The sequence below is a fragment of the Nothobranchius furzeri genome, chromosome 19, assembly GCF_043380555.1.
Source record: "Nothobranchius furzeri strain GRZ-AD chromosome 19, NfurGRZ-RIMD1, whole genome shotgun sequence".
NCBI lineage: Eukaryota > Metazoa > Chordata > Actinopteri > Cyprinodontiformes > Nothobranchiidae > Nothobranchius > Nothobranchius furzeri.
This window is the reverse complement of record NC_091759.1, coordinates 2295965-2322430: the sequence shown is the minus strand read 5'-3', so window position 1 is coordinate 2322430 and position 26466 is coordinate 2295965. Positions and strand designations below refer to the sequence as shown.

The following is a 26466-nucleotide window of genomic DNA, read 5'->3' as shown; positions in this document are numbered from 1 at the left end:
AAATTGCATCAAGTCACCGACTAGTGTCAGTGATTTTACAGCAATCCTCATACTAAGCAAGCATGCAGCGACAGTGGAGAGGAAAACTCCCTTTTAACAGGAAGAAACCTCCAGAGAATCCTGGCTCAGTATAAGCAGCCATCCACCACGACTCACTGGGGATCGAGAAGACAGAGCAGACACACACACACACACACACACACACACACACACACACACACACACACACACACACACACACACACACACACACACACACACACACACACACACACACACACACACACACACACACACACACACACACACCAAGCAATGTGTCTATGGTTACATTGTGATGTCTTAGTAAATATTCTATTTGGTGAGAGATAAACTTTATTGTATTTATCCTAGTGGATCCATAATTAAACGGGTAAACTAGTAGTAGCACATCCAACGTCAAGGAAAACAAAAAGTTATTATCAGGAGAGGGAGAATGTTTAAGTGGTTAGCAGCAGTGTGCTAGACGATGGCCCCCTCCATGAGGCCACCACAGCTCAGCAGAACGTCGTTGTAGCTTCCTCTGGGGAGAAAAACACTTAGAGAGAAAATAAAGTTAACAGCTGAAATTGCAGAAAATAATACAGTTAAAGAGCAGATTGTAGAAGAAGGTAGTCGAGTGTGAAAAGTGGTCAGTGTATCCTCCAGCAGGTCTTGTGTTAGGGTCCTTACCTGTAGGACAACACACAACAATGATTGGTATATTTTGTTACTGAAACTGTTTTCATTTGTTTTCCAGGTGTTACAGTGGACAGCTACTCCTGCCTGGATCCCGGGATTCCTGTGAACGGAATTCGATACGGACAAGACTTCTCCATCGGGTCAACGGTGTCGTTTGGCTGTGATTCGGGCTACAGACTCAGCCACGAAGAGCCGCTGGTCTGTGAAAAGAACCACTGGTGGAGTCATCCTCTACCAACTTGTGATGGTAAATTTCTGCAGAGTGATGAGTTTTTTCAGACCAATGTTCACTATACAGCAGTGCTACTCACTCCTGGTCCTGCAGGGCCGGTATCCGGCACGTTTTAGTTTCAACCCTGCTTCAACGCGTCTGACTTCAATCAGCAGGTGATTAACAGGCTTCTGCAGAGCCTGATGAGCTGCTGCAGGTGGAGCAGAGAGAAAAGGAACACGTGCCGGATACCGGCTCTCCAGGACCAGGAGGGAGTGCATCTGAATCTATTGTTGTCATTTAAAACACACAATAATCCTACCCTGCATTTTAGCACGCACAAGCGAGAACTATGGCAGTTGCAGCAGATTATAATTTAGGAGGAACATCTGAAAGCAGTAGGCTGTCTTTGCAAGTCAACTTTTCTGCTGTGTTCAGTCCTGCCTGTCAGGTTAATTCATCCGATCTGGAAAGCGTGGATGTGCGTGTTCATCCGTAGTTTTCGGAAAGATCTCATTAAGCGCTGAACAAAATTCTAAGGAGGTCTTTATTAAAGGTCCACATCCAACTTATGACGGATGTGCAGGAATCGGTTTCTGAAACGCGTCGATCTACGTTATGTAGAAAATCGGTTAAAAAAAGCTGACACTGAACATCCCTAGTGTCAACGTTTACCCTTTACTCTTTTTAAAGTGCCACAAATTCAGAAATCAGAAGTTATGTGTGTGTTTCTGGAGGAGTTATTTGGGAAGTGTGATTGCTGTAAGAATTAATGAAAAAAATTAGATTTCCAGGTTTAAATGCGGTGAGTTTACTGCTCGAGCGTGTAGCCGTGCATTTGGAACACACGTGTGCCTGTGATGCTCCCATCCGCACGTCACCTCCTCTCTCGTGTGAGCCGAGAACACAGAGGGAAGGTTGACGAGAGCCTGTTGTTGGCTGTCACCTCCTCTCTCTTCACCCTCAAATCAGCAGCTCGGGGGCACGCGAGGAGGTGACGAGGAGATGGAGCGGGGTGGGGGGCAACCTGTCTCTCTCCTTCGCCGTCTCTCGCATTTCCAATCACAGTGGTGCAGGAAAGGTGGGAGGATAAAAAAAAAAGACAGATGCGTCACCGCTGCATCACTTTTCCGTGGCAGCTTCCTCAGTGTGGCTCGTTCCATCGTGAATCTGAATGTTCCGGAGCAGCTCTCCTTCCTCCGAAGGCAGCTGGAGCTCATCAGCATCACGCACGCCGTCTGAAGGAGATCTTGGGTCTGTTTTCCATGATGTCAGTCAGACAAATGTTTCTGATCTACATTTGCACTTTATCTGATGGAATTACACGACCTCATTTAAAGGAGTGTATTGACCACCTTCCCTTAGGTCCATTCATTACAAATTAAATTCATTCTTTACACTTTTGAGTTTTATTGGTTATATTTTGATTTAAATCTAGTCTTGTTTAATCGATACAATATATACGGAGTATCGGAGAAGGACTTTGGATAAGGAGTTAGAGAAAAAGACCAAAAGTAAAGAGATGGAGAGTAATGCAGTGTTTCAGCCCTCACCGTAGCTTCATTGCAGAAAGTCGTTAATTATTAATAATCCTGTGTGTTCCTGTCTGACGTGTGTTTTTTTTATTGTTGTTCTGGCGTTTCAGTCTGCAGATGGTGTAAAAATCAAGCAGACCCACAACGGTCGAGCATCCTGATGACTTGTGGTTTGAGCTGTCTTGATTCAAACGAACAACACGTGCAAATTTTAATCTCGTGTTCATTCACATGACTCTTTACACTCCCGACATCACAGCCTTCGGAAATGTCTAAAAAAAAGTTGAGCACAACTTTTAGACCGCCCACGCTTCCGGTGAACTTTTATAGACGTTATTGTGAATTCATTCAGCCCTCCACCACCGGATTCCTCTCCGTAAACCCGACAGGACAGAGCTGGAACGAATCCCCTTGCAACACTGTTGAAAATGCATAAAAGCACCATCCTGCAAGCTTTTCCTACCGGATATCTGTACGGGTGCAGCTGTCCCCCCATGCTCCGTCATGTTCGGACACTTCGAAGCTTTGAGGTTCCAACCGAAATGGTGAAAAAAAAAAAGGTGTATTATTTAAAATCCCAGGAAGCATTTGTGCTGAGTCATTGAGCTTATTCTCAGTTTTAAATCACCGTAATCATAATTGACCAAAAAAGGCAAAAGTTACGTAATAGTTTGCTCTAATTGTGCAGCAGTTGCACAATAATGGGAAAAAATAAACCCATTTTTAGATTAAATATATTTATTTTTTCTCTGAAAGTAAGAAAAACTACACTTCCTGGTTGCCTTTTATGTAACAAGAATATTTGCATTTTGAGTATAACTCCTATTGTGAGTTGTCCACACGCTCCTCTCTGCATGTTTAAGGTTCTTTGTTCTTCCTCCACGCTGCTCTTAAACACGAAGCTTGCTCCTTCATTTCTAACCAAGAAAAAAACAACATTTTGACTAATTAATTAGACTAAATGAAAAGATGCAACGCCAGAAATGGTGGTCACTCACCAATATCAGGAGATTAATTAGCACCAGCAAAGCTGGAGTTGTAATGGAAGCGAACTGCTTGTGTGTGTCGAGTCGGGCCTTGCATGCAGATTTAATGGCGTGTATTCTTGACCGGCTTGGAGCTGTGTGTTTGTAGCTCTGGGATGTTGTTTTGGAACAGTGAAGGTCAGTGATGGAAGCTCCTGAAGACATTGACCTAGATGCTGCTGTGACATTTGTCATTCCATAAATGATTAAGAAAAAAACACACACACACACACACACAGAGGGCTTTTACCCTCCGAGGAAAGGTTTTTATTTTTCTACCAAATGGAGCAATAGTGGTGTGAGTCGGAGCGATAGTTGGTTCATCTTTTGAAGGTGGGTGGGTTGTTTAAAAAAATTCCAGTCGGCAAATTTATGGTTATAGAGAAAACTGTTTGTACTTATTATTTTTCTTGTTTCATATCCTAATCAGTGTTTTTTGCTGGAGCAGCCGAGTGTGAAGCAGCTGGTGTTAAAATCAGCTCCGCTAAACCCGAGATAGGCCTTCTCCTGGTCGGGGACGAGCTCCTGCCCCATGCGGAGGAGTTTAGGCATCTCAGGGTCTTGTTCACGAGTGAGGGAAAGATGGACGGATTGGTGCTGCGTCTGCAGGGATGCGGGAGTTGTACCGTTCGATCTACGTTCCTACCCTCTCTACGTTGGGTAGTGACCGAAAAAACAAGATCGTGGATACAAGCGCCCAAAATGAGTTTTCTCCACAGGGTGGCTGAGCTCTCCATTAGAGAGCAAGTCACCCCCAAATCATCTTTTTTTTCTGATAAGCTATATACATGTGTGTCTAATCGTGCTGCAGACACGTGTAGTCAATAGTTTTGCACTTTAGTGTATTTTAGTTAAAATTTAAATTTTCTGCCTGAAACTGGCAGTGTTGTGCCGTTGTCAGGTAAAAACTCTGCACTGCATTTGAATTTAAATCTGCCATCGCTATTGGCTAAGAGGTATGCTATGATGTAAACTGGTATATTATGATGTCACAATGTCGTGAGTGTGTGTATTTGTTAGTGGCTCCACCCTCTCGGTCTGCTAGGCAACAGCATTTGTTGCATTTTTCAAACATGAAGTGGGAGTGGAGTACGCTTCTTGTAAGGGGTGACTTGCTCTTTAAGGACTCTTAACTAGTTGCTGCTAAACGTTTCAGCCTCTAATCCTCAAAATAACGGCAGCAGGGATATCTCAACCCAGAGACACAAATTTGTTTATTTCAAGCGTATCAAATAACAGAGAAAATGCTTCAGCACTAATTATGTTGTTTTTATCTCTACAGTGTTTATTTTTAAATCCTTGTACCAAGTTTCAGAACAAAACATTAAATCTGTGTTTTACAACCCACGAGGTTTCCTGACCCCAACTGTGTACACTGCTATTCTAAAGTTATTAAAAAACATAGAATAAATAAGTGTAGAGGAGTGTTTGGCAGCTTTCATATCATTTCTGTCATTGTTTCAGCACAAATCTGAAATCTGGGTGTGAGTATTTAGTGGGATGTACCCTTCCAAAGCTTTTAACCCACAACTCTTGGATCTCTGTGTGCCTCTCTGCCTCCCTCTCTAATGCTTGCACCACTTGTGTGTGGGAAAACTCGTGAGTACGGCTCATAGAGGTGGCATTAAAGGTCCACGGGGAAGCATTATCTGTTTTAGCAATCAACAATCTGTTGCCAACTCTCCCTCTCTCCCACTCTGTCTCTCTCAATCTATTCAGCCCTGTGCGGTGGTGATGTTAGAGGTCCCTGGGGAACCATCCTCAGTCCCGGCTATCCAGACAGCTACCCTTCATCTCTCAACTGTACCTGGACTGTTGAAGTCAGTCATGGAAAAGGCAAGGGACACACTGATTCACACTCCCTAATCGACAGAGACAGAGCCACAGGACACGGCTCAGTTACCTCCAACTCCACCACAACTCGCAATTTATGAAGTTTGTTTCAGGGTCTAAAAGAAACATACTTAATAAAGTTAACTGCACTTAATAAGTTATTGTCGTGACGATAATTTGTGGTCCAAGAGTCCGATTTAATCCTACTTTTTTTGTTTTTGTGTTCCCGAACAGGAGTCCAGTTTCAGTTCAACTCCTTTCATCTCGAGGATCAACACGACTACCTCTTGGTTACTGAGAATGGGAGTTTCCAGCAACCGCTGGCTCGTCTGACCGGCAACGAGTTGCCTAGCAACATCAATGCCGGTCTCTATGGCAACTTCAAAGCCCAGCTACGATTCATCTCTGACTTTTCCATCTCATACGAGGGCTTCAACATAACTTTTTCTGGTATTTCACCTCAGCATATCACATTCCTTTTGCACTATTATCCTCTGCCGGTCTTGTCTCGGCTCTAAGTTTTGGTTTTCCTCCTAATTATGAAAAGAAGAAAGTAAAGCTATTTGTTTTTCAAAGGTAAAATGCATCTTAAAGAGCAAGTCCCCCCCCCCCCAATCAACTTTTTTTCTGATAAACTATATAAATGCGTGTCTAATCGTGCTGCAGACACGTGCAGTCAATAGTTTAGCACTTTGGTGCATTTTAGTTACAATTTTAATTTTCTGACCAAAACTGTCAGTGTCGTGCCGTTGTCAGGTAAAAACTCTGCACTGCAGCTGGATTTAAATCTGCCATCGCTATTGGCTAAGAGGTACCCTAGAATGTTAGCTGGTACCATATGATGTCACAATGTTGTTGTGAGCCTGTGTTTGTGTGTATTAGTTAGCAGCTCCACCCCCTCGGTCTGCTAACCCTAACCCTGCTAACCCTTTGTTGCATTTTTCAAACAGGAAGTGGGAGCGCAGTAATACTCTGATAGGGGGTGACTTGCTCTTTAAATGTTGTGAGCGATGAGGAATGAGTTGGTGTCGAGCTAAATAAAATTAAAAGCAGTTTTTTCCCCACCGCAGTGAAGAAAATCAAGTTTTTAACTAAACTAGAGTTTAACTGGGTTCAAGTCTTAACAGTGCACGAGTAATAGTTGCAATACAAAGGACAATGGAAGATCATTTACGTACTCTAAATTGATTTAGTGTTCAGTTTAAGACATTTTATTTAGTTGTCAAAGAAATCTAAAAATCAATTTAATTAATTTCTTTTACTTAAGACTTGAATTCTTCTCTTTCCACTTTGCCACCGCACTTTTAACAACAAGGGAGATGGGGTTAAGGGGCAGAGCTGGCAGAAACCGGGTCAGGGCGACATTTAAAACAAGACCCTCTGCCTGATTACCCTTTCAGTGCTTTCTCCCGCTTGAATAAAGTAGGACTTGAATCCAAGTCTGTGCCGAGGGAAGTTTTGTTGCCTCCCAGATGGTATGAGCTTATGCTCGGAATGTAAAACACCAGACGTGTCACAAGAGATTCGATTTGAGCTCACGGGGAGAAAATAATGAAATAAATCTCCTGATGTGTCTTGCTAAGCATGCTCTACAGCTGATGCCCTGTTGTTTTTGTAGCTTAACATTTTGTTTGCTAATTGTTTGTCACAAATACATATTATTGGATTTGTTTGTCGAGCTTTTTAATCCTGAGAGTTCTGTTTTTTTTAATACTCTACAAACGCCAAATCAGATCATTAATATGAAGTTTTAATTTTTAACACTTACGCCAATTCTAAACTGCTTTCCTGTGTGTGAACTTGTAAGTGAAGGAACAACCAGAAAAAATTTAGTCCAGATAAATTTAAAGGAGCAATGTGTGAGAATTTTACAGAGCAATAATCACAAAACAGTCTTAACGTCTCAATCATGTTAGAATTAATGTTACATTGAACAGATTTCCTTCTCAACAAGCTGGAGGTTGTTTTTTTACTTTGATTAAAATTAGAGGAACGCAGTCGCTCTTTACAATCTTTGAGCCCGTGAGGTTGTTGAATCTGCGCCGAGCTATCGCTGCCGCGCCGACATTTGTAATCCGACACCAGCAGGCTAACAGCTCCAGAAAAGTCTGAATAACTCAAGCTAGTAAACAGGAGCGACCCAGGCGTTATTTCTTGTAACCTTAAGAAGCTGTGACATATGTTTGTTTTACTCTAATATCTGGTAAAGAAAGCAAGAGGCTAACGTTTATCTAATATTGTTAAAATTAGAAGCAAATAGTCGGCTCCAAATAGATCTCAGGCTACTTTGTTAATCACCAGTAACTCAATGTAACAGTGAAATGTATGTAGGAAGTGCATAATGAGTCAATCGTGACATTAAACTTAAGCTAGTTTTCCAGGAGCACTACTCAGAGTAACTCAGACCGGCGCAGCTCGGCCTGACCACTGCTCCCAAGGGCGCCACACATTCTCACACCTGAAGCGTCGAAAAACGACGATGGGTGGCCAAGCGTTTGTTTCTGACGCGTTGGGAGCCCTATCGGGAGGCGACGCGCTGTACCAGGGCGTCGTTTTCCGAATGCCACGGTAAAACAGACATTTCACTGAATTCTGACCTTTACCCTTTTGCTATTTAACCTTCCCCTCACGTCCATTCTAACCTTAACCCTCTCGCGCGTAATAACCTTTGATTCTTGTTGTAACGTCCCTCTCTGACACGGTTAACGGAAAGTTTGAGAAACTGGGTTAAGGTTAGGATGGGGGTGAGGGGAATGTAAAATATGTAGAGGTTAGAGGTTAAATGTGCGTTTTACCTCAGGCATCGTCATGTTTCGATGCTTCTGGTATGAGAATGTGTTGAAGGGCACGGTTCGGTATTTTCCCTCTTCTTCGCCCATATTTTTAGTCCCTGCTTTGTTGAGGTACCTGGCAAAGCTGAGTTGGGCCAGCATCGTGACTCTCCGCTGATTGGCCAGGGGGCGGAGTCACTGGTTTCTCCAGAGCTGTTTCATTGCCTGCAGCTGTTCAAGGCGGAGTAGTGCTCTTCGAAGACCACCTTTATACGACTCTGTTGAGGCAGCTAATTGCATCCCCACATTAATGTTGCACATTGAAAATATTTACACAAGAATTTTTGCTGGAAGAAATCACTTTTTCGTTTTTCCTTCAGAATATACATTGGAGCCATGTGAGGACCCGGGAATGCCGCGATTCGGCAGGAGAAACGGATACAGTTTTGGAGTCGGGGACACTTTGTCCTTTTCCTGCAACATGGGATATCGCCTGGAGGGGGCGCCAGAGTTAGTCTGCCTGGGAGGAGGGCGGAGAATGTGGAGTGCTCCTTTACCTCGATGTGTTGGTATGTATGGCAGTCGATTTTACCAAATAATAGTGAGACAAGATCTACAAAGTGCAATGTTCAAAGTTAGAATTTCCTTTTTAAAACTAGCATTTCACATGAAATGACATTCTTTCTGGTCACAATGAACTTAGGAAAAAAGCTCCGGTGCGCCTGTTTCAGCACGGAAAATTCAGCCAGAAAAGAAAGTAGCCTCAGCAGGATTTGGACTCTTATTTCCTGATATGTGTACATCTTGCCTCTGATTGGACAACAGCAACACAACTTTACTACTGACTGTTTGCTTTGCAACGTTGATGTTTTATCTCTACAAATAGCACAGGCCTGAAGGAGTTCTGCCGTGTGGAGAAGCTGCTAATGCTAACTGTTAGCTTCTCCTAATAAAGACGTTCTCTGGTGATTCCTGCATGCTTAAAACCAACAACAGCCTTTCCCGTCTAGAGTGAAGATGGGTGAGTCCATGAATGTTAAATGACAGTATGATGTAGATCTGTCAGGATTTTCTTATCCTAGAGATTCACCGTCTATTTTGTACGAGAACCTAATGTAGGAGATAAGTGTAGGAGACTATTTTCATGTTCAGCCTGCATGAAAAACTCATTAAAATTAGAAATAATAAAAAAGATTCTCAGTGAAAGACCTTTTAATATTATTTTAAAAATATTCAAATTTGTTTAGAATTAGAAACTGTAAGGTATGCCATTTTAACATATAGCAGACTAAATGAGAATTGTTGCTAGTAACAACTAAATCTGAAATATGAGTTTAGTTGCAAACATTACAAACTAACAAAGAGCTAACAAATATTAAAGTTATGAATATTATAAATAACAGTAGTTAATTTGTGTACTGACGTGTACTGGTTTTTACATATTGAACAGGTAGGAACTCTTCAACATCCAAGATGGCTGCCGAGTAGGTGTGGTGAGATTGCTGAGCTTTCCTAATATATGAATATCAGCAAAATAAGACAACATCCACCTTTTCTAAGCTTGCTTTTTTGTGGCTTAAGTAATTAGAAACCTTTGGCTTAAACCATTTCTGAGCTAGATGAAGTATTGAACATTTATTCGATACATGAAGTGTTGGACATATTTTTTCGGCACATGTTCCAACCAGCTGGGAATCTGACAACGCCATAAAGTTAACCATCCAAGGAAACTGTTTGGAACAACGATGTCTATGGAGAATCTGGTCCAAGATATGGAGGAGATAAAAAAGTCCTTGAATTTCATGTCACATGAGATAACTAAAGTGGCAAAACAGTAAAGCGGCCTACAGGAGGTATTGAAAGAAGTCAAGCAACTTAAGGCTTTAATACAAGAAAAGGACAAAAAAATTGAGCTGCTTGAATGGAGGGTTGATGAGTTGGAGCAACATTCAAGGTTGGATGATCTCTTGATATCAGGACTGGAAATACACCGTACCTATGCACAGGCCGCAGCCTGTGACAGGGGAAAAGACATTGAAATCACTGCTACTCATTCTCCAGGTTCTCCCTCACTTGAGGATCAGGTGATCAAATTTTTCAACAGCAAAGATATTGCAATATCCAGTAAAGACATTGTGGCTTGTCACTCATTGGCTCAAAAACATAGTAAAACATCAACCATTGTGATCAGGCTTGCCAGTAGAAAATGTAAAATGGAGGTGCTGAGGAATGCAAAAAAATTAAAGGGTACAAGTGTATATGTAAATGAGCATCTTACGAAAAGAAACTCAGAAATCGCAAGGCAAGCAAGGATCCTGAGAAAAGAAAAGAAGATCCATGACACTTGGACAAGAAACTGCAAAGTACTGATAAAGCTAAATGGTCCCCCGGAGCAGGCAAAAGTGATGGTCATCAGAGATATTAAAGAACTTGATCAATACAAATGACATATGTCTGCTGTGGATCACCAAGGATGAATAAGAGGAAGACAACCAACTTCACGCATGGATGATACAACAAGAAGATATACGAAGAATCTGGATTATTCAACTCTCAATACAGTAAGAACAGAGACTGGTAATTCAAGTTATGAAAATTTACAATTGCAAAGGTTTGACTACACAGAATATAAACCACAGGATATGCAGGATGACATTGACCCAGATAACAATTTTTACACTAGAGTACAAAATCATTGTGAATACTATACTGAAGACCAGTTTGAACATAATGTCACTATAAAAGGTAAATTATCTGTTATACATTTCAATTGTAGAAGTCTAAATTCAAATTTTGTGAAGATTATGCAATGTTTGAAGCAATCAAATCATCCATTTACTGTAATAGCAATCTCTGAGACATGGCTCCAGGAAGGGAGGATATCTATGTTTCAAATTGAAGGATATAATATGTTTTCCACAAGTAGAGATTGCAAAAAAGGTGGGGGTGTGGCTTTGTATATTGATAAAAACTTTCAAAGTAGATTGGTGGGTGATATGACATTAGTTATGGATAACATTATGGAGTGTGTATCTGTGGAAATACAAATAGAAAAGTCTAAGAATGTGTTAGTCAGTTGTATGTATAGGAAACCAGGATCTTGTGTTGAAATGTTTAAAGAAAAAATAGTTGATATGTATGATGATATAATCAACAGAAAAATGTGTTTTGTCTGTGGGGATTTTAACATTGACCTGTTGAATCCTCAAATGCAAAATGCAAATACAGAGTTTATTAATTCCATGTTTAGTTTGGGACTGTATCCACTAATAACTCGGCCAACTCGAATTACAAAAACTAGTGCGACACTGATCGACAATATTTTTACAAATATTCTTGAATATGATGTGTTAAGTGGTCTTGTAATTACCGATATGTCTGATCATTTACCGGTTTTCACAGTCGTACAAAGGACAACTGTAACTACTCAAAGTGAATCTGTGGTTGTTACAAGGCTAAAAAATCAAGAAGCAGTAAATTCATTTAAAACTGACTTAATGGAACAAAATTGGGAGGAGGTTTATGTGGAAGATGTAAATATGGCTTATGGAAAATTTTTAAATATTATAACTTATCTTTATGAAAAAAACTGCCCTTTGCTTTATAAGGTGGATAAGAATAAATATGCTAAAAAGCCGTGGATAACTAAGGGGATTCAGAAGGCTTGCAGGAAAAAAAATAAGCTGTATAAAGACTTTTTAAAGAAAAGAACGGAGGAAGCAGAACAGAATTACAAGATATACAAGAATAAATTAATAAGTATTATGAGATCTAGTAAAAGAAATTATTATAGCAAATTATTGGAAGGAAATAAATCTAACATTAAAAATACGTGGCGCATATTAAATGATGTAATAAAAAAGGGTAGTGGAACCAATAGTCTTCCAAATATTTTTCTAACAAAAGACAATCAAGAAATTTATCAGTCTAAAGAAATAGCAAATGAATTCAATAAGTATTTTACCGAAATTGGGCCAGATTTGGCAAAGGATATATCAAATACTAAATTAGATGCTGATGCTGTGAGTAAAATAACAAATTTAGACAAAACCATATTTATTCAAGGCACAAATGAAAATGAAGTTATAACAGTTGTTAAAACATTTAAAAGTAAAAAGTCAGCAGATTTACATGGATTTGATATGTCGGTTGTAAAAGAAATCATTGAGATTATAGCCAAACCACTTACACATATTTGTAACCAGTCTCTCCAATCAGGGAGATTTCCTGAAAGGATGAAGGTTGCAAAAGTCATTCCTATCTATAAGGCTGGAGACAAACATGACTTTTCTAATTATAGACCAATTTCTATTTTATCTCAGTTCTCCAAAATACTAGAAACAATATTTCATAAAAGATTGTATGACTTTATTGAGCATCATGATATTCTTTCTGAACAGCAATATGGTTTTAGACGTGATCGGACAACTTCTCTGGCAATTGTTGATCTAGTGGAGAAAATATCTGATGCAATTGACAACAAACAATATGCTGTTGGGGTCTTCTTAGACCTGACCAAAGCTTTTGATACTGTTAATCATGACTTATTAATAAAACAATTGTGTAGATATGGCATCAGGGGTGTGGCCTATGACTGGATTAAGAGTTATTTAGAGAACAGACTCCAATATGTCCACATTAACAACACTGATTCACAGCTACTGACAGTGACCACCGGTATCCCACAGGGGTCAGTGTTGGGTCCCTTGTTGTTTATTCTTTATATTAATGACATATGTTTAGTTTCTAAAACATTGCATTTCATACTATTTGCAGATGATACTAATGTTCTAAGTTTTGGGAAAGATTTAATAACATTAATGGACAAGGTTGAGAAAGAATTAAATGCATTAAAGTGTTGGTTTAACTTAAATAAATTAACTTTAAATTTAAATAAAACAAAATTTATCATATTTACTAATAGAGCAATTACAGTGGATACAAATCTCAAAATAAATAATACAGAAATTGAAAGAGCGAATGAAATAAAATTTCTTGGCGTAACCATAGAAAAAAAGTTAAGTTGGAAACCGCATATTGACTCAATTAAAGCAAAGTTATCGAAATCATTAGCAGTTCTCTATAAAGTTAAAGAATTTTTAGATGAAAAAGCTTTATATCTTTTGTATTGTTCCTTATTTCTGCCTTATTTCATGTATTGTGTTGAAGTGTGGGGAAATACCTACGAAACCCACTTAAAGCCTTTGTTTATAATTCAAAAGAGAGCAATCCGACTTGTAAATAAAGCAGCTTGTAGAGAGCATACACATTTACTTTTTATTCATTTAAAAGTATTAAAGCTAAGAGAATTAGTTACATTAAGAACTGCACAGTTTATGTATAAAGTGATGTATAATTTGATGCCAAAACAAATTCAGGATCTGTTCCAGATCAGAGAGAGTGTTTATGATCTCAGAGGGTATAAAATGTTTAGAAAGCCTAAAGTAAGAACTAAAATGAAACAACTTTGTATTTCTTGTGTTGGGTTGATGTGTGGAATAAATTAGACCAGGAGCAAAAAGATTGTTCAACAATGGTAAAGTTTAAGGGTATGTTTAAATCAAATGTGATTAAATATTATGAATCAAGTCAATGAAAAAATGCATAAAACATTAAAGGTCTTTTTTTTTTTTTATGAAGCTAGAATGGGGATTTGAATATATTCCCATACATTTCAAACATGATGTAAAAATTATGGAATCGGTACGCTATTCTAAAATTTTGTTTAAGTTCAAAGGGTTTGGGGGGCTGGGCTTATAAGCTTATGCTTCTGCCCGCGCCCATTCTTAGCATTGTGTAAGTTGTGTGTTTGCTTGTAAACCTGCAAATGTTTCTTTGTTATATTATATTGTACTATTGATTTTAATTTCTCATTAATTTCTCATTTCTCATTTCTCATTTTTACTCAGAAATGTAGGTGATTTATCAAAATTTTCATAAAAAACGAGACTCATGGATTGACAGATGGGAGATTAAAATTTGAGTAATCCTAATTTCTGTCCTATGGTTTTTTGGGAGAGAGTGCAGTCTGTTTCGTACCATTTTTTAGTCATCTTTGTGAACGTAATCTGAAATCATTAGCACACAAATGTTGCAGACGAGTGTAGTTTCACCACAAAGTTCAATTTTTCTCTGAGACGTTGTGACATGAAGAAAACTGATAAATAAGATAATTTAGTTTTCATTTATAATTCCCAACATTTACAGTAGAAACCAAATCAATCGTGGACTTGGAAAGGAAAATGAAATAACGAGATTGTGAAATCAGATACAGCACAACACTCATTAATTTACTCCCTCATGTCCAAACGTATTCTAATTTGTGCAAATGAATCTAAATGATGGAAACAGAAATTGGAAAAACAAATTGGAAGAAGAGAAAAAGACAAGATTTACTTTTGTTGAAATGCGTGTGTAGCGTCTACAGTATATAATACATAGTGTCTCCATGAAAGAATATCATAGAATACTGAATTTCTGTATTTAGTTTAGAATGACAAAAATTAGGGTAATGTGACATCACTAGGGATTAGTTGGCTAATCTGAGGAGATTCAGTTTCTCATCTCTGACTCGCTACATGGAAGTGGACAGTTTCCCCCAAAGTAAATAAATCCGACTGGGCTGAGGTTTCCCTCCAGGCGCATGCATTAATCAGTACCAACATGGACTGGATTGAAATAAGCCTTTTTTAAATTTAATCCATGTAATTAGAGTACTCTACTCCAACAGCTCAGCATGAAAATGAACCACACCTGCAATACATATTTCTGTCGTCAATTCTTGATTTAGTGAAAAACCTTGAAAGACATAAAAAAAACAAGAAAATGTTTCGAATAAAATAAATGCACGAGTTTTTAAGGAAACATTGATGTGCTGAATTATCACAATATTTTATGCTATGACACTGAATCGATATTGGAAGGCATTTTTATTAAGAATTTACATCAGATCATTTACTTTAGTTCTTTAGTTTTAGGCAATTCAAACTTCTACCACTAGGTGGCAGCAGTTTTAACGCCTTCAGCCCGACAGAACAAGATCTCTTCATAGAGTCGGATGTGTTTGGAAGTTTCTGAGTTTTCTATTAAATTATCATCTGGATTTTGGTCTTGCAACATATCGTATCGTCTTTTCTGTATCGTGATATTTATCGTATCACCAGATTCTTGCCAGTACACACCCCTATTGCACAGGTGCCTTACTGTTAATGGTTAATCTGCAGCACAGCAGGCTCCAATAGCAGCGTAGAATATCAGCTGGGTTAAAGAATAACAACATATTTAACGGGAAAACTGGTTTAGCTCAAACCCAGTGTAAAAGCTCTTTATCTAATGAACTACACTGGCTTTAACTGTTGTTACGGTGGTTTGCATTTATTATTTTCACAATAGAATATTCAGAAAAGCTTGGACAGTTATATAAGAGGTTATTTTTTTTATGTTCCCTGACCATTTTTGAACACTGTATTAGATTTTTGCTGATGAAAATGAGACTAGATAGGGACCGACAGCACATAAAGGCATAGCATAAATGAACAAGAGGGAGGACGGTGTAGGAAACTCCGGAGAAGGACTCAAAGAGGAAAGATGATTGAAATAGAGGCTGGTGATGGAGGCGCTATTGATATAAAGTGGAAGAGAGGGAGAAAGCGTAAGCATGAGGGAATTAAAGAGGAAAAAGGGAGAGGGTGGAGAGGTAATTTTCTAAATGGAAACTATAGCAGGGTGATTTATCGATGGTATGACAGCTGTAATGTGACTATTACACAAGTATGGACACAGAAAGGGAGAGAGGGAGGGAGAGGATGGGGACATGAATTCTGAAGATGGAGGGCAGATGTGAAAAGTTCAGAGAAGGAGTGTGTTTGAGCCAAATACTTGATGCATTGCAGCCTCAACATATGCAGAGAGCGGATAGTTTGGCTATTTTAAAAAGATTGTTAAATCGTTCTCATTCTCAGATAATGCACGAGGCACTTATTGACGTATTGATTCATTTTTACTGCTCAGAAGAAAGGATTGCCACTTCGAGGCCAGCCAGTGTTTTCCCACTGTCTGTCTAACAGGTGAACAACTTATCCAGCCTCCTCCGGGTTATTCTAAATAATGTTCTGCAGTGTTTGCCTCTCCCACCCATTTAAAGTACTGTCACTTTTAATACTGCCATTAACTTATATAGTTTCTAAAATCTAAATTTAGGTGGAATAATTGTTTTTGACGCTTATAAATAGTTTTCAGAAGATGTTTAATTACCACTACTTTGTCCTGATTATTTCACTATTAAGCTTTCACTGTGTGTCGACACAGATGACAAAAAAATACATTATAAACAACGGTAACACTTCCTTTTACAGTCCCATAAATACTAAGTACTTACATGGTAATTGCATAAGAAGTTAAAGTGTATTATGATAAATGGCCTGTATTTGATATAGGAGAATAAGAAGAAAGTATCATTTCTATAGCGCCTCTCAGGTTAAAAATCACGAGGCGCCTATAGCGCCTTCTAGAGTCCTGGAACCCCCCAAGGCGCTTTACAACACAGTCATTCACCCATTCACACACAAATTCACACACTGGTGGGGATGAGCTACGATGTAGCCACAGCTGTCCTGGGGCGCACTGACAGAGGCGAGGCTGCCGAGCACTGGCGCCACCGGTCCCTCCGACCACCACCAGCACAACACATTCTCACACCCAGGGCGTCGGAAACAAACGCTTGGTCAGCCACCCTTCACGTCAGACCCCAGATGCCAAAAGTGCCCTTTTTCATTACTTATGTGCGAAATGGGTTTTTTCTAGGGCCGGGACTTTTAACGCGTTAATTACGATTAATTAATTAGAAAAAAATAACGCGTTAAAAAAATTAACTCATTTAATCGCAGCTTGCATTTCAAGCACGGCGGAACCTTTGTCATTGCACGATTTCCTCATAGACTGAATATCACTGACGCACACAACAATGCACAGCCGATGTGCACAGCGCTAATGGCTGCTAAAACGTAATAAAAACAGAAAGAAGTTGCCTTGCTTGGACTGATGCAGGATTTAGGAAACACGTCCGCCTCTTTTCTTAACTTGGGGAAAAAAAAAACTTCCAGACAACAACGGAGTCCGTGCCGCGGACATTTTTCAGAGATCGTCTCTGCTGCAGCTGCCCGCCCGGTAGCACCGAAAACTTTACAAAAGTTGCGGTAAGCTATATTTTTAGCATTTACATAACATCTGTGCAGCGCTGAAAGCACCAGACATAATAATTCTGTGCCCTAACAGTAGTTTATGAAAGTAGTCAGACAAACGAGAGGCACCTGGCTGCCGCTGGAGAACGCTCCGTGTTCTCCCTACTATGTAAACAATCACAAACAACGTGTCTTAAAGTTGAAAACAGAAGTTTCAGTTAAAACAGAAACACTCTGAAACTTTTCTTATGATTTTCTAAACAATTCTGTGGGGGAATTATATGTTTTTGAGACGAGTCTCTGTCTAAACATCACATGCATTACTATCATTAAGCAGCAGGTGTGTTGAAGCTGTCATCAGCTGAGGGGCGGATGCTTAAGTGCATCAGGGGCAGCGAGGAACGAGGAAGTTGTGATCAGGCTGGAGATCACACCAGATTCGCTGCTGCAGGCATGAATCTGCGGGTCTGCAGCACCCCCTTCTTAACGTGACAGCAGGACTTCCCATGTAAGGAAGGTCCGCTCACCTGTTCGTCAGATCATTATTTCCTCGCCATGATCTTTTATCATCCCATCATCCTCCAGTCATCCAACTGGAACCAGTTAGTGTTCCTGATCATTCTCAGAATATGCCATGCCTGCTCTGGTGTTAAAAGTTAGTACATTTAAGTCCTAGATCATATTTGTGCCTGTTCTACTGTCATTTTGAAGGATTGTTATTTGTGTTTTTACTACATTATGAGTAGAAATGCTAATAAAAACTCCCAATTATACAAACAAGTGAAACTGGAAAAATTAGAATCTGGTGCAAAGTCAAATTTATTTCAGTCATTCAACTAGACAGAGAGACTATTTAAAGGCTCAGGAACCCTTTGCAGATGTTTTCTATTTGTAATTATAAATTTTTGTTGATTTGGGGTTTGTTTCATATCACACAGTGACATTTGATTAATTAAAATGCATTTTTTATTAAAAGCTTTAGTTTACAGTAATAACCATGTCTAATGTTTGATTCTCTATCTCATAATTTTAATTAAAAGTTTTACTTTGAGAGCACATTTTCCTGAACGATTAAAATGTGATTAATTGAGATTAATTAATTACAAAGCCTGTAATTAATTAGATTTAATTTTTTAATCAAGTCCCAGCCATAGTTTTTTCCTTTTTGTAACTGCAGTTCCCAATGCAGCATAAAACTGACGTGATTAGATATCCGCTGATGTGGCACAGAACCAGCTCATTTAACCGCACCTAAACCTTAACGTTTCACTATTTATAACCTTCCCCTCACCCTCATCCTAACCTTAACCCTCATTTAACCGATGCAGCACCGAACCGGCTCGTTTAACCGCACCTAAACCTTAAATGCGGCACCGAACCAGCTCATTTAACCGATGCGGCACCGAACCACCTCGTTTAACCGCACCTAAACCTTAACGTTTCGCTATTTATAACCTTCCCCTCTCCCTCATCCTAACCTTAACCCTCTTGCTACCTAAAACGTTACTCTCACTGCGATCAAGCATTTGTTTCCCCTGCATTCTGACTCTGACAGTCAGAGTCTGACTGTGAATTTTCGTATTTGCCGCCCAAGGGGAACGTTAAAACGTACCATCTGGCGAGGGGGAGGTTACACATACCCTCTACTTTTAACCTCCACCGTGGTAGTTGAAACCTCCCCCTCGCGTTGGCTCGGTCCAAACCCGACCAATCACGAGGCGGCTCCCGCCGTTCACTTCATAGAGCCGGCTTTTAGAGCGATCGACACATCACCAACGTGTTCGCTAGCAAGATGGTTAAGGTTAGGATAGGGGTGAGGGGAAGGTTAAATAAGAGGATAAGGTTAATGTACAATGAGCTTGTTTGGTGCCCTGGCTGCGTACATCCCATCGCGTCAGTGTAATGCTGCATTGGGATCTGCAGTCAAATAAGGGAAAAACCCCTTTTTGCACATATGTAACGAAAAAGGGCACTATTGGCGTCTGGGGTCTGACGTGGAGGGTGGCTGACCAAGCGTTTGTTTTTGACGCGCTGGGAGTGAGAACGTGTTGACCAGCAGGCAACGTGGGTTGTGTCTTGCCCAAGGACACAACGACAGACTGAGCGGGGCTCGAACCTGCAACCTTCCGAATATGGGGCGAGCACTTAACACCTAGGTGGCACTGTTTCTGAGTTCTTAAACAGTTATTACCATGTAACTCAGGTTTAATTCTAGTTTTATTGTTATTAATCATTCCCAGTAAATACTGTTTTACACAATAATTACTCTTTATTACAATTTTACACTTTAATTACACAATAATACTCTTGAACTTACTATGTAATTACCATGTAAATACTTAGTAATTAGGGGACTGTAAAAGGAAGCATTACCAAAACAACTTTTAAATACTTTTTTCCTGTGTTTTGTTGTCTAGCATTCTTGTTGGAATAATGTCGATGGAGATTTTCAAAAGCAAAAATGAAATGTTGAGATTTGCGCAGAAAGACCGTCAGCGGAATGGAACCAAACCGCTTTCAGAGTCATTTTGTGCAAAACTCAGATGAAAGGTTATCTGGTTATGAAGTTAAACCTTAAAAGGTTTCCTAAAAAAATATATTTTTGAAATGGGATCAGCAGTGATGGGAATAACGTCGTTTCAAATAACAACGTTACTAAAAAAAACAGTTTTTCAGTAACAAGTATTCTAATTAATCAACATCTTCTTTTATCATAACACCATTTTCCGTTACTGATGAGGAAATGCGTGCGTTACTAATCAGCACCGTGGTGTGTTGAAGCTGTCATCAGGAGCTAAAGAGGCAGCAGTAGCTCCACAGGTTGAGCGGGTTGTCCAATAATTGGAAGGTTTCAGTATAGCATCCATCACAGAGTTAGTCCTGGTAGATTGTAAGAATTTATAATTATAGAAATTAAAGATTCTTAAACGATCCCAACTCTCTCTTTTCTTGTCTCTCAGTCAATACAGAGTGTTTAAGTAAACTCTCTGATGATAAAAACAACCACTTCTGATTATAATATTTAGATCAAATTACAGTGTATAAATATACGAACCACAGATCACTACAGGTTCAATCCCGGCTCCGGACAGAGAATTCTGCTGTTGTGTCCTTGGGCAAGACACTTAACCCACCTTCCCTGATGGTGGTGGTCAGTGCTCAGCAGCCTCGCCTCTGTCAGTGCACCCCAGGGCAGCTGTGGCTACATCGTATCTCATCACCATCAGTGTGTGAATGTGTGTGATGGATGAATGATACACTGTAGTGTAAAGTGCTTTAGAGTGCTTACTCTGAGAGGCGCTACACAAGTGCGGGTCATTTATCATGTTTTCATCCAAGCGCATCACGGCCGTGAAGAACAAAGAAGATGTGATAATAGTTACAGCTGCAGACCCGCAGATTCGCTGCTGCAGGCGTAAATCTGCAGCCGTACCATTCTTGGCGTGACTGCGGAACGTCCCAAAGGTCCGCTCACCTGTTCACCGCTCAGACGTCACGATCTTCTACCTTCCTAGATTATCCAGCTGTAACCTGTTTCTGATCGTCTCTTTAGTACAGCTGTAACGCTGGTTGCATCAGTCTCAGACGTCATGGAGCTCAGGTGTTATCAGAACTACCTGTGTGTGTTTACCACCCAGCTTCAGCTCTTCTGGGTTTGCGTCTGACTCAAGTTAGTAAAGTTAAGTCCTCCATCAGGCTTGTGCCTCTTCTAGTGTCATTTTAAAGGATTTTATTTATTTATTTACCCATTGCTAGATTACCAGCAACAGAAATGTTTCTAAAAACACACAATTATGTGAAGCTGGAAAAATTAGAATACTGTGCAAAATCACATTTATTTCAGTAATTTAACTAGACTGAGAGACCATTTAAAGGCCCATGAACCTTTACAGGTGTTTCTATTTGCTATTATACATTTTAGCTGATTGGGGTCTTGTTACATATCACACAGTGACATTTTAATAGTCTAGATTAGAGTAATGTTCCAGTTTGTAGTTCCTCCTGTTAAACGCTCATTTATTTCAATTATTCAGTTTTATAACAAAAAACATTGGAGTACATTTTATTATGTTCCAGTCTCGCCATTTATATTTCAGTAATATAGTAAATTTAGTAAGTTTAATTAAGAAGGGAACCCATTTTTATTGCGTTCTTTAATGAAAAAAAGTTATAAAATAGTTATTTTTCTTAGTAATTAGTTACTTTTGTAATCTTGTAGTAGTAGATAAAGTAATCAGTAACTATAACTAATTACTTTTTAAAAGTAACTTTCCCAACACTGGTGATTAGTCACTTTGGGTTTCAAATGCAGGCTTAATGTGAAAATAGCCTTCTACCTCTATTTCCTGTAAGTTAGCATTCATGGACTCACCCATCTTGGCTCGCAGCGGAGGAGACTGCTGATGGTTTAGCCTCCAGGAGAGAGCAGAGCGTGCCTCGTCTAGTAAAAACGAACCGTTAGCATTAGCAACTAATCAACATGACAGAACTGCTTCAGACTTGTTAGTTGTGGAGATAAAGCATCCAATGTTGCAGAGCAAACTGAGTCAGTGGTAGAGATGTGTTGCTGTTATCCAATCAGAGCCCAGATGTTTGAATACCAGGAAAAAAGACCTAAAATCTTGTCATTGTCTGCGCCGGCTAACTTCCACTTTCTGAAACAGGAGCGCAAGACTTTTTTCCACACAGAATCCCACTCACAAGGCATTCATTTATACTGGAGACCACTGCAAAAGTACTGAAAAAAGAAGTGAACTTGTCATTTTACCCAAACTTTCCCAAATGCTGCCAATGGAAGTTAAACCGTGTCTTTGTATTGTGTTTCTTCTTTAGCCGAGTGTGGTTCTTCAGTTGTAAATAATGAAGGAATACTCCTTTCTCCCAACTATCCACTGAACTACGACAACAACCATGAGTGCATCTACAGCATCCAGGTAGTCCTGTAACTTGTAGGACCTTTGGGTTTCTGTTCAATAGGGATGGTTTAAGCAGTATTTAAAAAGAGGCACCATGCATTCAAATGGTGCAATAATACAGTTTTAACAACAAGTGCAAACCGCCCGTGATCCTGGTCTGTAAGCCTGATCTGTATTCCATGTTGACTCCAGGTGCAAGCTGGGAAAGGCATCAACATTTCTGCGAGGACCTTCCATCTCGCTCAGGGCGATATTCTCAAAGTAAACAAACGCATATACTTACAGAGCTCTCAATGTTGTTCTTTCTACCCCCAAAAAAGTATTTAAAATGTTGTTTTGTTGCAGATTTATGATGGGAAAGACAACACAGCCCAGGTTCTGGGAGCTTTTACTGGGTCATCCATGTTGGGCCTCACTCTGATTTCCACATCAAACCACCTTTGGCTGGAGTTTTATAGTGATTCAGAAAGCACCGGAGAAGGATTCAAACTAGTCTACTCAAGTAAGTTTTGAAAGAAACTTCTCTTTTCATCAGCCTTTTTATTTCCTCTTGAAAGAACTTTGGGCAGGGGAGAAAAAAAAATCTTGTTTTTATTCATATGCGGCCTTCATTTAATCAGGAAACACTCGGGGAGATTAAAAATCTATTTTGCAAGCGCATGCTGGCCAAGACAGCAACACAGAAAAGGTTTCAGACGTGATTACAAAAATCAAAGCAATAAAAATAAACCCAAATTTTAAAAGCATTTACAACTAGATGTACTTGTCACCAACTGTTCTAAACAAACCACTTTAAAGTGTCCCGGGAGACCGGCTCGTGAAGCTTTAAGTCTAATTCCTCTACTGATTCCAGGAAGATGGATATTTAAAAAAACCCTCTTCTCCATTCAGGCTGGACTCTTGGGGCTGTAAGAAGGTAGATGTTCTGAGAGTGCGAGTGTTGTCTGGTTGATTCTTGCATGGAAAACAGTTGGTACTCACTCTTGTTTATGGCTCTGCACAAGCTTGTACATGTATTTTTTTGCTAGAATAAAAAAATGTTCAGCAAATCTTAGCAAATTATTGGAATTTTTTTTGTATCAAAGGTTCTTGACTGGAAATCATACAAAGTGAGAGCCTGATTGCAACACGGGGTTTACTTAGCAACACAGCTAATTATGTGGGTGGTGCCCCGGGAACAAAATGGGTATAAGAGCCTTTGTTAGTAACCAAGCTGTTGTAGTATAAATTACTATAGTATAAATATGGCCAGCATGTGCTGAGGGGACCCGTTTTGGTGGTCAGGTCTCTGCTTTTTGCAGATGAGGTGGTCCTGTTGGCTTCACCAGACAGTGATCTCCAGCTCTCGTGAAGCAGCTGGGGTGAGAGTCAGCTCCTCTAAATCTGAGACCGTGGTCTTGAGTCGGAAAAGGGTAGAATGCCTTCTCCAGGTCAGGGATGAGGTCCTGCCTCAAGCGGAGGAGGTTAAGGATCTCAGGGCTTTGTAGACGAGTGAGGGAAATGTAGTGCGGGAGATGGACAGGCGGATTGGTGCTGTGTCTGCAGTGCTGCAGGCGTTGTACCGGTCTGTCCCGGTGAAGAGTTGGAAGGCGAAGCTCTGGATTTACCAGGTGATCTACGTTCCTACCCTCACCTATGGTCACAAGCTTTGGGCAGTGACCAAAAGAATGAGACCGCAGATACAAGTGGCCAAAAGGAGTTTTCTCCACAGTGTGGCGGGGCTCTCCCTTGGAGATAGGGTGAGAAGCTAAAGTGACTTCCAATTTTTGAGTGAATGGACCTAATATGCGTGTTTTTGGACTGTGGAAGAAAACCCACTTTTCCAATGGGAGAACATGCAAACTCCACGCAGCAAAGGCCACAGACCGGATTCAAACCTGCAACACTTTTGACTGCAAGGTAACACTGCTACCAACTATGACCCCTTTTTTGTTTCTGTTCAACATAATAGGTCGTACTTGAAACCTGAAGATAAAAACGAATTTGTCGCAGTTAGTTAAAGCTTCCAAAGAGTTCCTGCATCCGTTGGTGCTCGCCTGTCCTCGACAGTCCGCTCTCATCGTTGAAATTAGAAGCTCTGCTCTAATTACGCTTCACATGATTGCATGACCAGGTTTGCATTGTTCTTTTTGAATGAACGGAGGATTTCTCTGCACCCTTCTCATAATTTAGCTAAGTATTTTTTGGGGGGTGGGAGAACATTAGCTTAAATAGCACTGCAGCATTTTTCTGTTCGTATTTCTGTGCTACAATTTGATATGAAGACAGGGTATCCGCGGGTCCTTAAAAAGTCTGAAAAAGTCTTAAATTGGCTTTTCTAAATTTAAGGCCTTAAAAATCCTTAAAAGTGACAAATAATCCTTAAATACAGTTTCCAAAGGTCTTAAATTACCCAAGACCCAATGAACAAGAATTTCTAGTTAGTCTTCAGCATTTTTTTTTGTATGATGTTGGTGTAAGCGGAACCGTACACATTCAGTTGGTTGTGAAAGAGGGCTATTTTTAGATGAGCACATTAGCTGGTTAAGCTAGTGGGAGCTTGCGCCATGGGGAAGTGCAAGTTTAATGGTAATTGGGTGGGTAATCCCACGTTTGCGATGTGGTTAGCACCGGTTCCAGGCAATAGCTGGAAATTATAGCTTCAATTTAATTTAAAAAAATAGCTTAAATTTGGTCGAAGCGGCCTTAAAAAAGGTCTTTAAAAGTCTTAAATTCGGCTCCCTTAATCCTGCAGATACCCTGGAAGAGTAAAAGCTGTAATCGAGTATAAATCTCGATAGATTTCAATGAATAATTCATTCTCTTTTGTTTCCGTACACATGTTTAACAAACAGAGTCATTTCAGATGGGTAACGGTGCCCTGTAGATCTCTGGGTGATGATAGATGTGTTTCCGTTGCTCAGTGGTGAAAGCTCGGTTTTCCAAATGACCACGTTCAAAGATTTAGACACGCCCCTACATCACTGCCCGGAGAACAGCTCAAAACACGGCCGCCACCTTGTCTTCTGGGTAATGTCGTAGATCAAATCCTGGTTATGGTCTTGTAAGGATATTTATAAATCTATTCAAATCCTACGCTGGAAGACTGTGCGCTAACTGAATATTCTGAATATTACCATGGAAACTGAGCTCAGAGAGTGAAAAACAACCTTAAATTGGATAAAGTGTACACATGTTCCTGTATCACTCCTAAATGGTATGCATCGTGTATCCTTTTTACAGAGTTGCTGATGCCAGCTTGGTTGTAAACAAAATACTTAAGTGCACCAGATTTTAAGGAGATATCGCCATTCATTTGGGGAAAAATACATTTGTTTCCTCATATGGGCTTTGCATTTCCCATTTGAAGTTTTTTTTAAGTCCACTCTGAGTATTTTTCGCCCTTTTCTCCAACCAGGTTTCGAGTTATCTCACTGCGAGGACCCCGGCGTGCCTCAGTTTGGCTTCAAAGTCAACGACCAAGGCCATTTCTCTGGGAGCAGCATCACATACAGATGTGAGCCAGGGTACACGCTGCATGGGGCCACCACACTGAAGTGTATGACTGGTGAAAGGAGAGCTTGGGACAACCCTCTGCCTTCATGTATCGGTAGGTCTTTGAAATGTGAATCAGTTACTCTTGGAAAATCGGTGGTCTCAAACTCCGGCCCTTGAGGGCATCGCCCAGCATGTTTTAGTTGTTTCCCTGCTCTGACACAGTTGATTGAATGGTTGAGTCACACCTTAATCACCTGCTAATGTATACAGGTGGTTTTAAACAGCCCTCAAAGACCAGAGTTTGAGAGCTAAGCCACAGACATAATGGCACTTAGCTACACATTTTATTTTACTCAGTGGAAACATTTTAGGGACAAAAACCCAATGCTGTATCCGCAGTAGCTGCAACTCCGCCAAGGCTGCCCTTTGTCACCGATTTTGTTCATAACAATTATGGACAGGGTTTCTAGGCACAGCCAAGGTGTTGAAGGGATCCGTTTAGGTGGCCTAATTATCGAGTCTCTGCTTTTTGACGATGATGTGGTCCTGTTGGCTTCATCAGAACGTGATCTCCAGCTTTCGCTGAGCGGTTTGCAGCAGAGTGTGAAGCAGCTGGGATGAGAGTCAACTCCCCTAAATCCAAGACCATGGTCTAAAGTCGGAAAAGGGTGGAATGCCTTCTCCGGGTCAGGGATGATGTCCTGCCTCAAGTGGAGGAGTTTTAGTATCTCAGGGTCTTGCTCATGATTGATGGGCGGATCGGTGCCGTGACTGCAGTGATGCGGGAGTTGTACGGATC

The 26466-nt window shown here is 40.1% G+C and overlaps 1 protein-coding gene across 1 annotated transcript in view; it reads left to right on the top strand.

Moving 5' to 3' along the window:
• LOC139061593 (CUB and sushi domain-containing protein 3-like) overlaps nucleotides 1-26466 on the top strand; it is a 232865-nt gene that overhangs the window by 126354 nt on the left and 80045 nt on the right. The window contains exons 16-23 of the mRNA XM_070547722.1: nucleotides 779-967; nucleotides 5211-5327; nucleotides 5559-5774; nucleotides 8476-8664; nucleotides 22108-22208; nucleotides 22383-22451; nucleotides 22536-22692; nucleotides 25588-25779. Of these exons, the coding sequence (XP_070403823.1) occupies nucleotides 779-967; nucleotides 5211-5327; nucleotides 5559-5774; nucleotides 8476-8664; nucleotides 22108-22208; nucleotides 22383-22451; nucleotides 22536-22692; nucleotides 25588-25779 (1230 nt within the window). The remainder of the gene's footprint in view (nucleotides 1-778; nucleotides 968-5210; nucleotides 5328-5558; nucleotides 5775-8475; nucleotides 8665-22107; nucleotides 22209-22382; nucleotides 22452-22535; nucleotides 22693-25587; nucleotides 25780-26466) is intronic.